General features: G+C 45.1%; 1 protein-coding gene across 2 annotated transcripts in view; it reads right to left on the bottom strand.

Moving 5' to 3' along the window:
- Positions 1–7,279, bottom strand: part of LOC137528025 (xaa-Pro aminopeptidase 2-like) — a 90,078-nt gene extending 82,799 nt beyond the window's left edge. Inside the window, exons 1-2 of one of the 2 annotated variants that reach the window (XM_068249244.1) lie at positions 7,127–7,279; positions 2,503–2,582 (exon numbers count right to left, since the gene is read on the bottom strand). In XM_068249244.1, coding sequence (XP_068105345.1) covers positions 2,503–2,554 — 52 coding nt within the window. In that variant the 5' untranslated portion in view covers positions 2,555–2,582; positions 7,127–7,279. Of the gene's footprint in view, positions 1–2,502; positions 2,583–4,056; positions 4,094–7,126 lie in introns of those variants that run through there. The other variant, XM_068249245.1, reaches the window with a different exon arrangement.
- Positions 7,280–15,418: the final 8,139 nt, after the last annotated feature.

Below are 15,418 nucleotides of genomic sequence, written 5' to 3'. Positions count from 1 at the left end.
TTATCGTTTCATGCGGAGATTCGCGTTCGCGCGCAATGCAAAAATTCACGCGAAAACGGGCGTGCTAACAGTTAGCACTCTTTTGTGAATCAAGCCCCATGACTCAATGACTTAGTTTGTGAGCTTTGCAGTCTTTGGCATCAATAATTTGCATTGAAATGAAACAAATCTGTTTGGCTGTTTGTGGCTCCACCCAGTGCAAGAATGGTAGCAATTAAATATTCCCCTTGAAAATCAATAGGTGAATTTTGATTGGCTGTTGTAGGCTCCACCCACCTTTCTGAATATTAATCTCAGTCACCCAGTGACCATCTGGGCAAAGTTTGAGAACAGTGTTATGGCTGCAGTTTACATTTCCAAGTGAAATTTGTATTTGTCTCTGCCCACTTTTTGGTTATGGGAATAAAAAATACCCTATATGTTATTACAGGTAATGTACTATGTGTGTGCCAAATTTCATTCACATCCATTCAGCCATTGTTGCGTGATCGAGTAACAAACATCCGAACTTTCCCATTTATAATATTAGTAAGATGTTATATATATATATATATATATATATATATTAGCCAAGGGATGAGCAGCACAAACCAAATTTTATGCAATACTATGCAAAGCATGCACGCAGCACTGGAGAACCCCAATCTCCATAAGAAATATATAAATACAGAGGGTGCTGCAGCACACAACAGGAAAACAGTGACAGGGGCTCTTGGTTACGCTTTAACGCGTTTAAGCTCACCAACTGCGCCAAAGTGTCCCCGATCTGGTGAGTCCTACTCTAACCAGGCAAAAATGCTAGTTTTTATCAGCGTTATACTGGGAACCATGCCAAAAGCCCAGGGGTCAGCTAAATGGGAGAAATGAAATTAAAAACACCTCACCTTCTACTAGCTACTAACTGAACTATGAGCACCGCTCATTTATATGCTTAACTGTGCTAGAGGTGGGCGTGGTTATGCACGCTCACAGGGGAAAATAATATTAGCCAAGGGATGAGCAGCACAAACCAAATTTTATGCAATACTATGCAAAGCATGCACGCAGCACTGGAGAACCCCAATCTCCATAAGAAATATATAAATACAGAGGGTGCTGCAGCACACAACAGGAAAACAGTGACAGGGGCTCTTGGTTACGCTTTAACGCGTTTAAGCTCACCAACTGCGCCAAAGTGTCCCCGATCTGGTGAGTCCTACTCTAACCAGGCAAAAATGCTAGTTTTTATCAGCGTTATACTGGGAACCATGCCAAAAGCCCAGGGGTCAGCTAAATGGGAGAAATGAAATTAAAAACACCTCACCTTCTACTAGCTACTAACTGAACTATGAGCACCGCTCATTTATATGCTTAACTGTGCTAGAGGTGGGCGTGGTTATGCACGCTCACAGGGGAAAATAATATTAGCCAAGGGATGAGCAGCACAAACCAAATTTTATGCAATACTATGCAAAGCATGCACGCAGCACTGGAGAACCCCAATCTCCATAAGAAATATATAAATACAGAGGGTGCTGCAGTAACCGTAACCAAGAGCCCCTGTCACTGTTTTCCTGTTGTGTGCTGCAGCACCCTCTGTATTTATATATTTCTTATGGAGATTGGGGTTCTCCAGTGCTGCGTGCATGCTTTGCATAGTATTGCATAAAATTTGGTTTGTGCTGCTCATCCCTTGGCTAATATTATTTTCCCCTGTGAGCGTGCATAACCACGCCCACCTCTAGCACAGTTAAGCATATAAATGAGCGGTGCTCATAGTTCAGTTAGTAGCTAGTAGAAGGTGAGGTGTTTTTAATTTCATTTCTCCCATTTAGCTGACCCCTGGGCTTTTGGCATGGTTCCCAGTATAACGCTGATAAAAACTAGCATTTTTGCCTGGTTAGAGTAGGACTCACCAGATCGGGGACACTTTGGCGCAGTTGGTGAGCTTAAACGCGTTAAAGCGTAACCAAGAGCCCCTGTCACTGTTTTCCTGTTGTGTGCTGCAGCACCCTCTGTATTTATATATTTCTTATGGAGATTGGGGTTCTCCAGTGCTGCGTGCATGCTTTGCATAGTATTGCATAAAATTTGGTTTGTGCTGCTCATCCCTTGGCTAATATTATTTTCCCCTGTGAGCGTGCATAACCACGCCCACCTCTAGCACAGTTAAGCATATAAATGAGCGGTGCTCATAGTTCAGTTAGTAGCTAGTAGAAGGTGAGGTGTTTTTAATTTCATTTCTCCCATTTAGCTGACCCCTGGGCTTTTGGCATGGTTCCCAGTATAACGCTGATAAAAACTAGCATTTTTGCCTGGTTAGAGTAGGACTCACCAGATCGGGGACACTTTGGCGCAGTTGGTGAGCTTAAACGCGTTAAAGCGTAACCAAGAGCCCCTGTCACTGTTTTCCTGTTGTGTGCTGCAGCACCCTCTGTATATATATATATATATATATATATATATATATATATATATATATATATATATATATATATATATATATCTTGCTCCATGACTTACCGCAGGAGAGGACAGTCCATGTCACAGCAATAATCCACTGAGCCCCCCTCATCCCAGCCGCCTATCTTCCCGGAGATCTTCTGCAGAGAGAGACAGAGAGATAATAGAGCCTGGAGAATCTCTTCATCAGATATGCAGCAATTGCCCAGCTCAGCCAGCCTGCCCTCCCCACTGGAGAATCTCTTCATCAGATATGCAGCAATCGCCCTGCCCAGCCAGGCTGCCCTCCCCACTGGAGAATCTCTTCATCAGATATGCAGCAATCGCCCAGCCCAGCCAGCCTGCCCTCCCTGCCTGCTGTTTCCTATACACACTGCTCTATCCTGGAGGAAATATTATTTCCTGATATCTCCCAACACATGAAAGCCCCACCTTTCACACCTTACTGCATCCGACCGAGAGCGACAATATCCAGAGGAAACCAATCAATCTCCTCTCCAATCTCTAACGCTGCACATTGCAAGATTAAAGATACTTTACAAGTTTTGTTGTGATAATTAAGGGTGCTCATACATCACTCGATTTTGCAAGGCTGAACGACTTTTGATTTGATAACTTTATTAAATCAGAGGGGAATCGATGCCACAGCATGGCCACCAGATCTATTTTTCAATCAATTTCCGACCAAAACTGGTCAAAAAGATTGATGGGGAATGATGAAAAATCTCTGTCGCAAGGGCTTGATTGGGTGCGTGGCAGCAGGGCCGCCTTCAGGGCATCACAAGTGGGACTACAGTATGGGGCCCGAATGAGTCTGGGGGCCCTGCGAACAATGCCACGCACATGGGCCCCAGCTGCAAATCTGTCACGGAATGTACAGACTTTTGCAATGCAATTTTTTGTGATTTTGCCATGCTTGAGATTTGCCATTCTTATTTCAGTGATTGAGAATCATAATCGCTGAGAAAATGCTGCATGCAGCACATTTGCAATTTTTTCACACAACAAGCACCTCTCAAGCACAGCAGTGAGAGTAAACCCATTGGTTTACATGTGTCACAATGCTTTGTGATTGTGACCACCTTCAATAGGGAGGCGGGGGGGGGGGGGGGGAGAGTGCGGCAGGCCCAGTAGGTTTTCCCAGTATGGGGCCCAGAAATTTCTGATGGCAGCCCTGCTTGGCAGTAACGGCATTCTATATCCCGACAAGCCCCCGGGCGGTGTCCCCCTAAGTGAACCTGTATCATCGTTCTTGGTGGAAGGGCTAGAACGATATATATTATATATATATATACATATAATTATATGGGGCACTCCCTATATAGCTATTTAGCAAAATCACGATCACTCCGGGAATCTCTGTGAAATTGCAACATGAATTATCAAATCACAGGTGCTTTGCGATTGTGGCAAAGTGCCCGTAGTCCCAGCCCTAAACGAACATTCTGTAGAGGTCACCATGTGATACATTTCAGAATGTAAATCAGGAAGAGGAAAGACTCTACAATGGTCAAACACTGACTAAATACTGTAATCTATAAATAAATATTGTAAAATAATAAGCAAGTTAATCATTTTCTCTGTGGTTCCCCTTTAGGATATAAGTTGTGAGACCTCTCAGTGGGGTTTCGGGCTGTGATTTTGTCGCTCTCCGGAGACCGGCGGCAGCTAATGATTTCACAGAACAGTTAATGGCTTTGGGGAGGATTTTTACACATTGCAAAGTCCAGAAAGTCACCTGGAGGGTCTGGCAGAAGATCGTTCCCTCAAGTGACTGATTAACCTTTAATTGGCCCCGTTGTCTGATTATATCGCATGAGCAATTACTGGAGATGAGGCGGCATAAATGTAAAGTGTGACTCCGCTTTTAGCAGCAACAGCCATATCCTCAATCGCTGCTGGACAAACCCTTTCCTAATTCGCGCTTACTAACAATAAACTTCCCATTTCAGATGAATGCCAGCTCTATAACTGCCACAAAATACAAATGGGTCTTCTCTGCTTATAAATCTTACAGAGGCACAGCAACACAACATGCAGACAGCCTGTTTCTGACATTCTGTTCCTCATCAGTGCATGGCAGAGATGATAAACCTAGGACTGACCAACTAATCATTGCATGCTAGTTCTCCCATTTAGCTTTAAAGGGAACTTGAGGTGAGAGGGAATATGGAGGCTGACATGTTTATTTACTGTACTTTTAAGCAATGCACATTTCCCTGGCTGTCCGGCGGATCCTCTGCCTGTAAAACTTTCAGCCATAGACCCTGAACAAGCATGCAGCAGATCAGAGATATCTATGACAAATCTGACAGGATTAGCTGCATGCTTGTTTCAGGTGTGCGATTTAGACCCTACTGACCAGAAAGATCAGCAAAACTGCCGGGCAACTGGTATTGTAAATAATTACGGCAGCTTCCATACTTGTCACACCTCAGGTTCCTTTTAATGTCTGCTGTGTTCATATTTTTATTTGCATGATAGAACAGTGTTTCTCAGCACTCATTTGGTGTGTACCCTCTGCTTGCCACTTACCCCCTGATCTCAAATACCCCTTGTGTTGGGAGATATCTGGCGTCACGGAGGAACAACAGAGCTGCTCTGCCGACGCCATCCTGCGTTAGGCGGTCAGCAAATGGTTAAGTAGTCATGTGCCCCAGATACATTATTAGGCTAGTATTAAGTAGCCAGGCTCACCCCCTCCCCCACCCTCTTTGCCCCAATGCAGAGCACAAAGGGGGGGGGGGCATCCCCCTATTCTGGAGATTTACTACCCTTTTCTGGCACCTACCTTGCTTCCTATACTGGTGGTATCTATACCTGGCTACCTATACTAGGGGCACCTATACCTTGCCTTGCTTCGTATATTGGGGGCATCTATAACTGGCTACCTATACTAGGGGCACCTATACCTTGCCTTGCTTCCTATACTGGGGGCATCTATATCTGGCTACCTATACTAGGGGCACCTATACCTGGCTAGCTATATTGGGGGCAAATATACCTGACTACCTATACTGGGGGCACCTATCTGGCTACCTATACTGGGGGCACCTATCTGGCTACCTATACTGGGGGTACCTATACCTGGCTACCTATACTAGGGGCACCTATACCTGGCTACCTATACTGGGGGCACCTATACCTGGCTACCTATACTGGAGGCACCTATACCTGGCTACCTATACAGGGGGCACCTATACCTGGCTACCTATACAGGGGGCACCTATACCTGGCTACCTATACTAGGGGCACTATACCTGGCTAGCTATACTGGGGGCAAATATACCTGACTACCTATACTGGGGGCACCTATCTGGCTACCTATACTGGGGGCACCTATACCTGGCTACCTTTACAAGGGGCACCTATACCTGGCTACCTATACTAGGGGCACCTATACCTGGCTACACATACTAGGGGCACCTATGCCTGGATAGCTATACTGGGGGCAAATATACCTGACTACCTATACTGGGGGCACCTATCTGGCTACCTATACTGGGGACACCTATACCTGGCTACCTTTACAAGGGGCACCTATACCTGGCTACCTATACTAGGGGCACCTATACCTGGCTACACATACTAGGGGCACCTATACCTGGCTAGCTATACTGGGGGCAAATATACCTAACTACCTATACTGGGGGCACCTATCTGGCTACCTATACTGGGGACACCTATACCTGGCTACCTTTACAAGGGGCACCTATACCTGGCTACCTATACTAGGGGCACCTATACCTGGCTACCTATACAGGGGGCACCTATACCTGGCTACCTATACTAGGGGCACCTATACCTGGCTAGCTATACTGGGGGCAAATATACCTGACTACCTATACTGGGGGCACCTATCTGGCTACCTATACTGGGGGCACCTATACCTGGCTACCTTTACAAGGGGCACCTATACCTGGCTACCTATACTAGGGGCACCTATACCTGGCTACCTTTACAAGGGGCACCTATACCTGGCTACCTATACTAGGGGCACCTATACCTGGCCAGCTATACTGGGGGCACCTATGCCTGGATAGCTATACTTGGGGCACCTGTACCTGGCTAGCTATACTGGGGGCTATACTGGGGGCACCTATACCTGGCTAGCTATACTGGGAGTACCTATATGTTGCTTCCTATACTGGGGGCACCTACCTGGCTACCTACCTACCTATCCTGAGGGTGTTTTTTTTTTTTTTTGGTTGTTGGGCACTGTGCATTCATACCAAATTGGGAAGGGGGAGGGGGGGGGGGACTGGACCTGGCTGTGCTGATGTAATAATGGCGAGTTAGCAATCTTCAGTCCTCATCCTTCAGTCAGCGGAGCGGTCACACGATGATGGGACTGGACGTTCTCTTCATCTGACAATCAGTTGTATTATTCCTGGCCGGATGCAGCGTCCTGCAGAGGATAAACACGCTATAGAGAGAGCAGTGGGCTGCAGTCTGGACACACGTCTGGGGAAGGGGGGGCTCGCTGTGTGAGCTGCTGTGTACTGAGGACATCCCAGACGGATGGAGGTAAACCGAGGCCACACAGAGAAGGTGACCATGCTCACACCAACGCCACTTCTCTTACAGGGAACGTCCACTTTTACCCATTAAATTCCTATATCAGATTTTTTTTAAACGCAGCAAAGCAAATCTGTAGTGATTAAGAATAAAGACAGATACTGACCTATGGAGAGGGGAAGGATTTGGGTCCTGTTGAGCCTTCCTGGACCGCTCTCTGTGCCCTCATCCCCTGCTGTCCCCAGTAAAGTTACGCCACCTCCGGGAGCCCTCGGAATTCATAAGTGAGGATCTCATTTTTTTTCTCCCACTTCAGTTTCTGTAAAAATATATATATATATATTTTAAATAAACTTTAAAAAGTTTTGTAAAAAGGAAAAAAAAGGAATTTTTGCAAATGAAAAAAAAAAAAAAAGAAAAGAAAAAGGAAACCACTGCACCAGTTTATAGATCCTTAGCAACTGAGTGCTGCCTGCTTACACTCAGACAGCCTGAACCACACTCCTCACATTCTGCACATGTGGAGGAAGGGAGGGGACTGATTCTCAGACAAAGAGATAAGGAGGCCAATGCAGAAACACCGGCCACACCCACAGAGCCTGCTCTTACCACCTTCAGCCAAGCTGCTTCAGGTCATGTGACTGAATACCGAAAAATATGACTTTTAGCTGCAGGAGGGTGATTGGGGTTGTAAGATTACTCAGCTCGCTGAAGGTTTATGCTGAATTGGCCCACATGTGACTGGTGTGTCACTGCGTAATAAAATGGGGGAGGGGGAAGTAATATACAGTACATCCTGCTGATAAACATTCCCTTTTCTGACAGTTCTGAGCAGATGCTGAACTCTGGAGGGCGGGGGGGGGGGGGGGGGGTCAATTATGTATAAATGAGTAGAGAGAAAAGATTTTTACAATCCATTCGCCATTTTTATATTGTCAGATTAGTAACATGTTAGATGGTGATCTGCGGTGGACTAAACCCTGGTACACACATACAATTTAGATTGGGCAATGACCGGCCTTTGTATGCCACTTCCATGTAGTGTGACTCTGAGAGCTAACCTGCACAATCTCTTCATAGTATGCAAATTCGGGTGCGTGAAAAATGATAAACATCGTTGATGATTGCACAAAAGGAGAAAAACCAAAAGGTCGCACCAGGATATGCTAATAATATGTTACCGCATGAAAGTCTTAAAAAACATAAAAACAGAGTAAAGGAGTAGAGAAGTGACCTCCACAAATAGAGAGAGGTGAAGAAAGGTGACATGCCTCTGATGAAGTGGCCGTGGCCCACAACACGTGTCAGGCTGGGAGGAGTGTAGCGCGCTAGTTTGCACTCTCCATCCAGGTAGTATACCTTCCCCACACGTCTCCTTCCTTACCGATAGAACATCATCTCCTCTTCACATGCTACTTGCTTTCTCCACCTCTCTCTATTGTAATCATCTATGATGGGTTTGGATCGTTGATTTCTCATGGAAATTTTGAGATCATATAAAGTACGGTGACCAGACATCCCGCTTTAGCCGGGACGCATCCCGGATTCGGGGTCCGCTGTCCCAGGCTGCGGTATGTCTAATAGACGCCGCGCCAGTTCATAGCCCGCAGCTCCGCTCCAGCCTGCATACTCTTCTGGCAGGCAGAGCAGGGCTACGGGAAGATGGCGTCCGAAGCCCTGTAATGGAGACTATTTGTGTCTCCAGTACAGGGCTTCGGGCGCCATCTTCCCGTAGCCCTGCTATTCCATTCAGCGCGGGAGATATGCAGGAGCAATATCTCCGGGGGAGCTGCGCGCCAGAGGCCGGCCGGGAGAGGAGAATTCTGTCAGGTGAGTAAATTCTTTTTTTTTTGCAGGTGAAATGTGTGTATTTTCTGCTGAAATGTTGTCCAAAATGCGTTTGTTTTTTGCTGAAATGTTGCCCAAATTGTGTTTATTTTCTGGTTTCTGGGGTAACTGTTGCTGAATTTATTATTTAATGGTCATAGTTGCCTATATTTGCTGCTTTGGGGTTACGGTTACGCTCCGCCCATACAATGCCACGGCCATTTTTCGGCGCCACGAACATCCCCTCCCCCCCTCCCCCCCCTGAAAAATCTGGTCACTGTATATAAAGGTGATACCCGGGCTGAATTGTAACAATATTACAGACGGTTTTATGAATCTGGGAAGCACCAGAATGAATGCAGACTTAATGGTACTTTTCCAGCCAACTCACTTTCCATCAACTTTATAAATGAGACTCAGAATAAAGTAACTCTATAGTGAAAGGAATGTGGGTGGTGTCATCTGTGACTCCCTTCTGCGATTTAGGCTACTTTCACACTGGGACGTTGCTTTTTGATGCGACGTTAAAGTCGCAACGCAAACTAACAGCGCAACGTCCCAAAAATGTCACAACGCAACTCTCTGCCATGTTATCATTGCATACAGTAGAGCATACAGGCAATGAAAAGTATGCTTCCAGGTCATTACTGAGCATGTGCAAACAGTCCAACGCAGCTAATAACGTGTATAACGCATGGCATGCAGTACTTTCTAATAACGCTACACGTTACACACAAACGCAACGTGTGCACTGTGAATGTCGCACAGACTTAGTATTGCTCTGCGTTAGTCCACGTCAGGGGCGCCTTCAGGCATAGGCAGTGCAGGCTATTGCCTGGAGTGCCATTGGTCCTGGGGGCGCCATGTTGCTGGATTAAGCCCTGTCCCTGAGTGAAGCCCCACCCCCTGAAAGAAGCCCCACCCCCATGGTTCTTCTATTACATGCTTCTGCTGCATCTGCTTAGCGTAAGTTGCAGGCAGCTGTCACTGTGTCCCTCTGTGCCTTGTACATCCTTTCTTTTCCCTTTGTGCCTCTTTCTGTCCCTTTTGTGCCTCCTTCTGTCTCCTTGTGCCTCCTTTAGTCCCTTGTGCCATGTCTGACCCCTTGTCTGTTCTTCTGTCTCCCTTTATGCCTCCTATCTCCCTTTGTGCCTCCTTCTGTCCCCCTGTGCCACCTCTGCCTCCTTCTGTGCCCCTTTGTGCCTCCTTATGTCCCCTTGTGCATTCTTTGTCCCCTTGAGCTACCTCTGCCTCCCTGTTCCTCCTTCAGTCACACTCTGCCTCCTTCTATACTCATGTGCCTCCTTTTGTCTCCCTTTGTGCCTTCTTCTGTCTCCCTGTGGCTGTGTCTGTCCCCCTCTGCCTCTCTCTGTCTCCCTTCACCTCCTTACATCCCCCTCTGCCTTCTGCTGTCCCCCCTTTGTGCCTCTTTCTCTTCCTCTTTGTGCCTCCTAATGTCTCCCTGTTCCTCCTTCTGCCCACTTTGTGCCTCTTCATGTGCCTCATGAAAGTGGAGCCCTGCCTATGTGTGCATTTTCTTGTGAAACGCTGATCGCGTTGTGTATTTTCTGGTGAAATGCTGCCGCAGTAACTGTAATTTCTTGTGAAACGCTGCCGCATTACGATTATTTTCTGGTAACGCTTCCGCATTACGATTATTTTCTGGTGAAACGCTGCTGCAATATGGTTATTTTCTGGTGAAACGCTTCTGCAATACGTGTATTTTCTGGTGGAACGCTGCTGCATTAACCCCCGGGGGGAGGGGGGGCGCCACAGGTTTTCTCACCTGGAGTGACAAAATGGCTAGAGGCGCCCCTAGTCCACGTTAAAACTTTTTCTAATGTGCGACTTTAACATCGCACTGTGAAAGAGGCCTAAACCACTCCACTACTGAGGGGTTTTACTCCCTGAGCACCAGAGCGATTTTCACCTTTCAGCGCTCCTTCCATTCATTCGCCAATAACTTTATAACTACTTATCACAACAAAATGATCTATATCTTGGTATTTTTGCCATCGTTTAGGCTTTCTTTGGGTGGTACATTATGCTAAGAATTGTTTTTTTCTAATTGCATTTTAACGGGAATAATATGAAAAAAAATCATTATTTCTCAGTTTTCGACCATTAGAGTTTTTAAAATAATGGATGCCACGACGTATTTTATTTGCCCATTTGTCCCGTTTATTACACCATTTAAATGATATCCCTATCACAATGTAAGGTGACAATATTTTATTTGGAAATAAAGGTGCATTTTTTTTTCAGTTTTGCGTCCATCACTATTTACAACCCCATAATTTAAAAAATAACAGTAATATACCCTCTTGACATACATATTAATTAAGTTCAGTCCCTAAGGTAACTAGTTATGTTTTTTTTTTCTTCATTGTCAGTTTATGCAAATATTTCTATTGGGTAAATGTGGGAGAGTATGAAAATTAACTAGTTAATTTAAAAATAAGTGTAGGTCTTTTTATTAAAAGAAAATGTATGTACCGGTAGATGTAATTTTACTATTTGGCCACAAGATGGCCTTAGTCATTTTTTATGCATCCTGTAACCGTAATATTACGCTTACAGGAAGTGAATGGTGGATGGGAAACATTTGTTTTCTCAGAATGATCTCAGATTTCTGGGCTAATGGGCGGCGGAGAGTACGTGCTCAGGAACGTGCACACAAGCGAGCGGGAGTGCACACAGCAGCCGTAGCAGCAAAGATACGTATATATCTATGCCCCTGGAGCTAAAATGAAGTCTGCAGAGGCGTAGATATACTGTACATAATACATTAAGTGTATACAATGAACAGAGGCGCCAAAAGTATAAAATTGGATTAAATGAGCTTAAAAACCAACTTAAATGGCAAAAATGAAGGAGGAAGTGGTGGTCTTACCTCCCTCAAGCAGACACGACAACGACTGCGATTCAGACAGTCAAACACATTTATTAGAAACTCCGCAAAAATTTTGCAACACGTTTCACAGGCTCAATCCCGCTTCATCAGGCAATACAGGGATGAGTATCAAGCGATCTGCACAAGGATTCAAGTTAAACACCTCTGTTAACAGAGGCAAGAGGTATACGGAGGCTGCCATATTTATTTCCTTTTAATCAATACCAGTTGCCTGGCAGCCCTGCTGGTCTATTTCTCTGCAGTAGTATCTGAATAACACCAGAAACAAGCATGCAGCTAGTCTTGTCAGATCTGACTTTAAAGTCTGAAACACCTGATCTGCTGCATGCTTGTTCAGGGGCTATAGCTAATAGTATTAGAGGATCAGCAGGGCTGCCAGGCAACTGGTATGGCTTAAAAGGAAATAAACATGGCAGCCTCCGTATATCTCCTACTTCAGTTCCCCTTTAAGCTCTTGCAGTTCCTAGATATGCAATGCACTGCTCCTATGAGCTCAGGGGTGGACGAGGGCGCAGGCAGTGTCACACGGGCATGGATATGCAATGCACTGCTCATATGAGCTCAGGGGTGGACGAGGGCGCAGGCAGTGTCACATGGACATGGATACTGGTTACTATTGCATTTTATTGCAGGTGAAATACTGACTTTCAGTTAATATTAACTTATACAGCTCACCAATAATCCACATTGTCAGCTGGGCACAGAGGAAGCACAACTGTAAAAACTAATAAAATACAGAGAAAATATTTAAAGCATGCAATTATTTCCATGGAGATCTGACATGAAGATCTGCAGGTCACAGAGATGGAGTAAGATGTAACGGGGCTCTAGGCAAGGTACAACTGGGGGAAAGAGGCGCCCGGGTTGGATAAAAGCATCTAAAAACAGCTTAAAATAGAAAAATAACAAGAGGTAGCTTACCTCAATGACAAAATCTCTGTAATTTACAAAAGATTTTTAATTTAGCACAGGCAGGCAACGTGTTTCGCTGGTCTGAGCCCGCTTCCTCAGGACAATAACAGTGCCAAATGAAAAGATCAGTATGGCAAAGGGAGCCTCTCTTTGCCATAATGATCTTTTCATTTGGCACTGTTATTGGCCCGAGGAAGCGGGCTCAGACCAGCGAAACGCCTTCAGTCTCCGAGCAGCGATCGACGCTTGGGAGACTGTTAGACAGCGTAATCTCTGTCTAATTACTGGTACAGTGCTGCGATCTGCAGCAGCGTTGTACTGGGGACAGCTGTGTGACACGGCTGTCCCCTCCTAAGGAACAGAGGTGATCAGCTGTCAGAGGCTGAAGCCTATGAGAGCTTATCACAGGGATTGGCTGGAGGGGGGGAGGGAGGGGGGTGTACAACAGTTTTAAAAAAAAACACATTTTTATAAAAAAAAACCACACACACACAAACACATAAATAAGCAAACAAACAAACATCGGGGGGGGGGGGGGGGGGGGGGGGGGTTGATCACTTGTGTGCTGTGCTGTGTGGCCCTGCAGCTTGGCCTTAAAGCTGCAGTGGCCAATTTAATGAAAAATAGCCTGGTCTTTGGGGGGGGGTCCTCAAGTGGTTAAATGAAATCCTAATCATTATTATTTTTTTTTATTCAAAATGTGAGTTGGATGGAAATTAGTTCTTTGCTGCCATCTTGTGGTCATTTTAGTCACAACAAGTCTGTGGTATACATAGACTCAAATATAAGATTGCCTAACCCATTTTGTTATTATCATAATTTGGTATATCTGATAAATAATTTTATCTGATGAATAATTTTATATTCTTGAAAACGTTTTTGTTTTTCACTGGTTTTTTTTTTTCTCTTCTTGGCCTTTGTTAGTGTTACAGATGCAATGGTTTGCTCTTCTTTTGTTAAAACAATGACACTGATTTATTTCTTGCGTATGTTTAGCATTGCTCCCAAAAGGGGCAGTCTCTCTTTGGAATCCCTGTCCCTCTTTCCTGCTCATTTGTCCCTCTTTCCTGCTCATTTGTCCCTCTTTCTATATAAATATGTATATTTCTCTACTAAAAAAATGTGTTTGTTTGACTCTAAACTTTATTTCCATCCTTTAAATTGATATATTACTAATTTTAAAAAGTTAATATGAAGGAAAATGAACCAGGATAGAAAGGACCAGTGTGGTTTGAATTATAAAACAACATCTTTTTCTTATGAAATCTTTATGGTATGTGTGACTAGGGGTGTGATGGGGGTGTGGTAGGGGTGTGGCTTAAGTGTCCCTCTTTCTCATATCAAAAAGTTGGGAGGTATGTGTTTAGTTAGATAGGGTTCTGGGTGTATTTGCACGCTGCTTATTGTATGGTGAATGCTCTGCTTATAGCATGTATGCATGTGGTTGCACTTCATTTGCATTATACTCTGAGATTTTGTATACATCGTTTTGCTCATTATTTTTGCAATAAACTCTATTGCGCAGCATTTGAATTTCACGTTTCAGCGTCTGCATTGCTGCAAACCTGTTCCTCCAATCAGGGTTGTAACAGAAGTTTTGGCCATTCACTGATCACTGCAGATCTACTGCACACTGAGAATCGGCTAGAATGAGGCCCCAAGATCTTGACTACTACACATAATTGGCTGAGGAGGCAGGAGGGGGATGTCGTAGCTTCTTTGCTGATTACTCCAGGCCAGAGTTAATTAGCCAGGTTTATGGTTATATTAAAGATGAATCTTTTAATGCACAGCATTTTGAACAGGGATGGTCGTAGTCAGCCAACTTCGCTACGCTGGAACTACGTGTATTTTTACGCAAATACGCTTCGCAATCTACGGCTATGTAATCAGAAACTTCACTACATTTGCATTCCGTAGACTACGTGTTAAAATACGCAAGCTTCGCGTAGTGCGAAGCGTAGCTGATGCGACCGCTTATGCCCTTATGCGGAAAAATTTCCGCAATAATCTTCAACCTATTTGCAAATATAAACTAATATAAGCGAACATTCCACCTTCCAATGCGGAATTGTATGCGTATAAAAGGGCAATAATATTTCTGCGCATGCGCAATGATCCATATAGATGCAGTTACCGCACGCGTAGTTGACTTCGCAATACATACGTCAACTACGCGTAGTGGGTGAAGCTTCGCATAGCGGGACTACGACTACGCGTAAATGCGTACGTGTAGTTCTTAAACTTCGCCTACGAACTACGATGCGTAGTTGCGTACTACGATGCGTAGATTCGCCCTGACGTAGTTTACGAGCAACCCTGATTTTGAATGCGTAATCAAACTCTGGTATGACCGTGCATTTTCTAAAATTTCTAGTGAATATTTGCAACCATTTGAGGATTATAAAATTGAAGCTTTGATTAAAGTCAATGTAAACAGAAAACAAACAAAGAGATACTCACCTAAGGAGAGGGAAGGTTCTGGATCCTATAGACCCTTCCCCTTCCTCTCACGGTCCCCGCATTTCAGTGCCATCGCCACAGTTCCAATCTGCTGTCGCAGGAGGCGTTGGAAGTCTTGGGCGGCTCCATACTGTGCAAGTGAGACCGCGCATGAGAGCGTGGTAGCGCAGGCAGGAGCACTTGGGCTTCCGAAGACTTCCAAAGCCTCCCTAGGCGGCACAGAGCAGTATTTGACCGATCGTACTGATACTGCTACCGGGGGTGACAGTTACAGGGTTGGAACGAGGGGACCGTGAGAGGAACGGGAAGGCTCTATAGGACCAGAGCCTTCCCTCGCCTTGG

This window comes from Hyperolius riggenbachi, chromosome 8, assembly GCF_040937935.1.
Source record: "Hyperolius riggenbachi isolate aHypRig1 chromosome 8, aHypRig1.pri, whole genome shotgun sequence".
Lineage (NCBI taxonomy): Eukaryota > Metazoa > Chordata > Amphibia > Anura > Hyperoliidae > Hyperolius > Hyperolius riggenbachi.
This window is presented reverse-complemented; position numbering and strand designations above follow the sequence as displayed.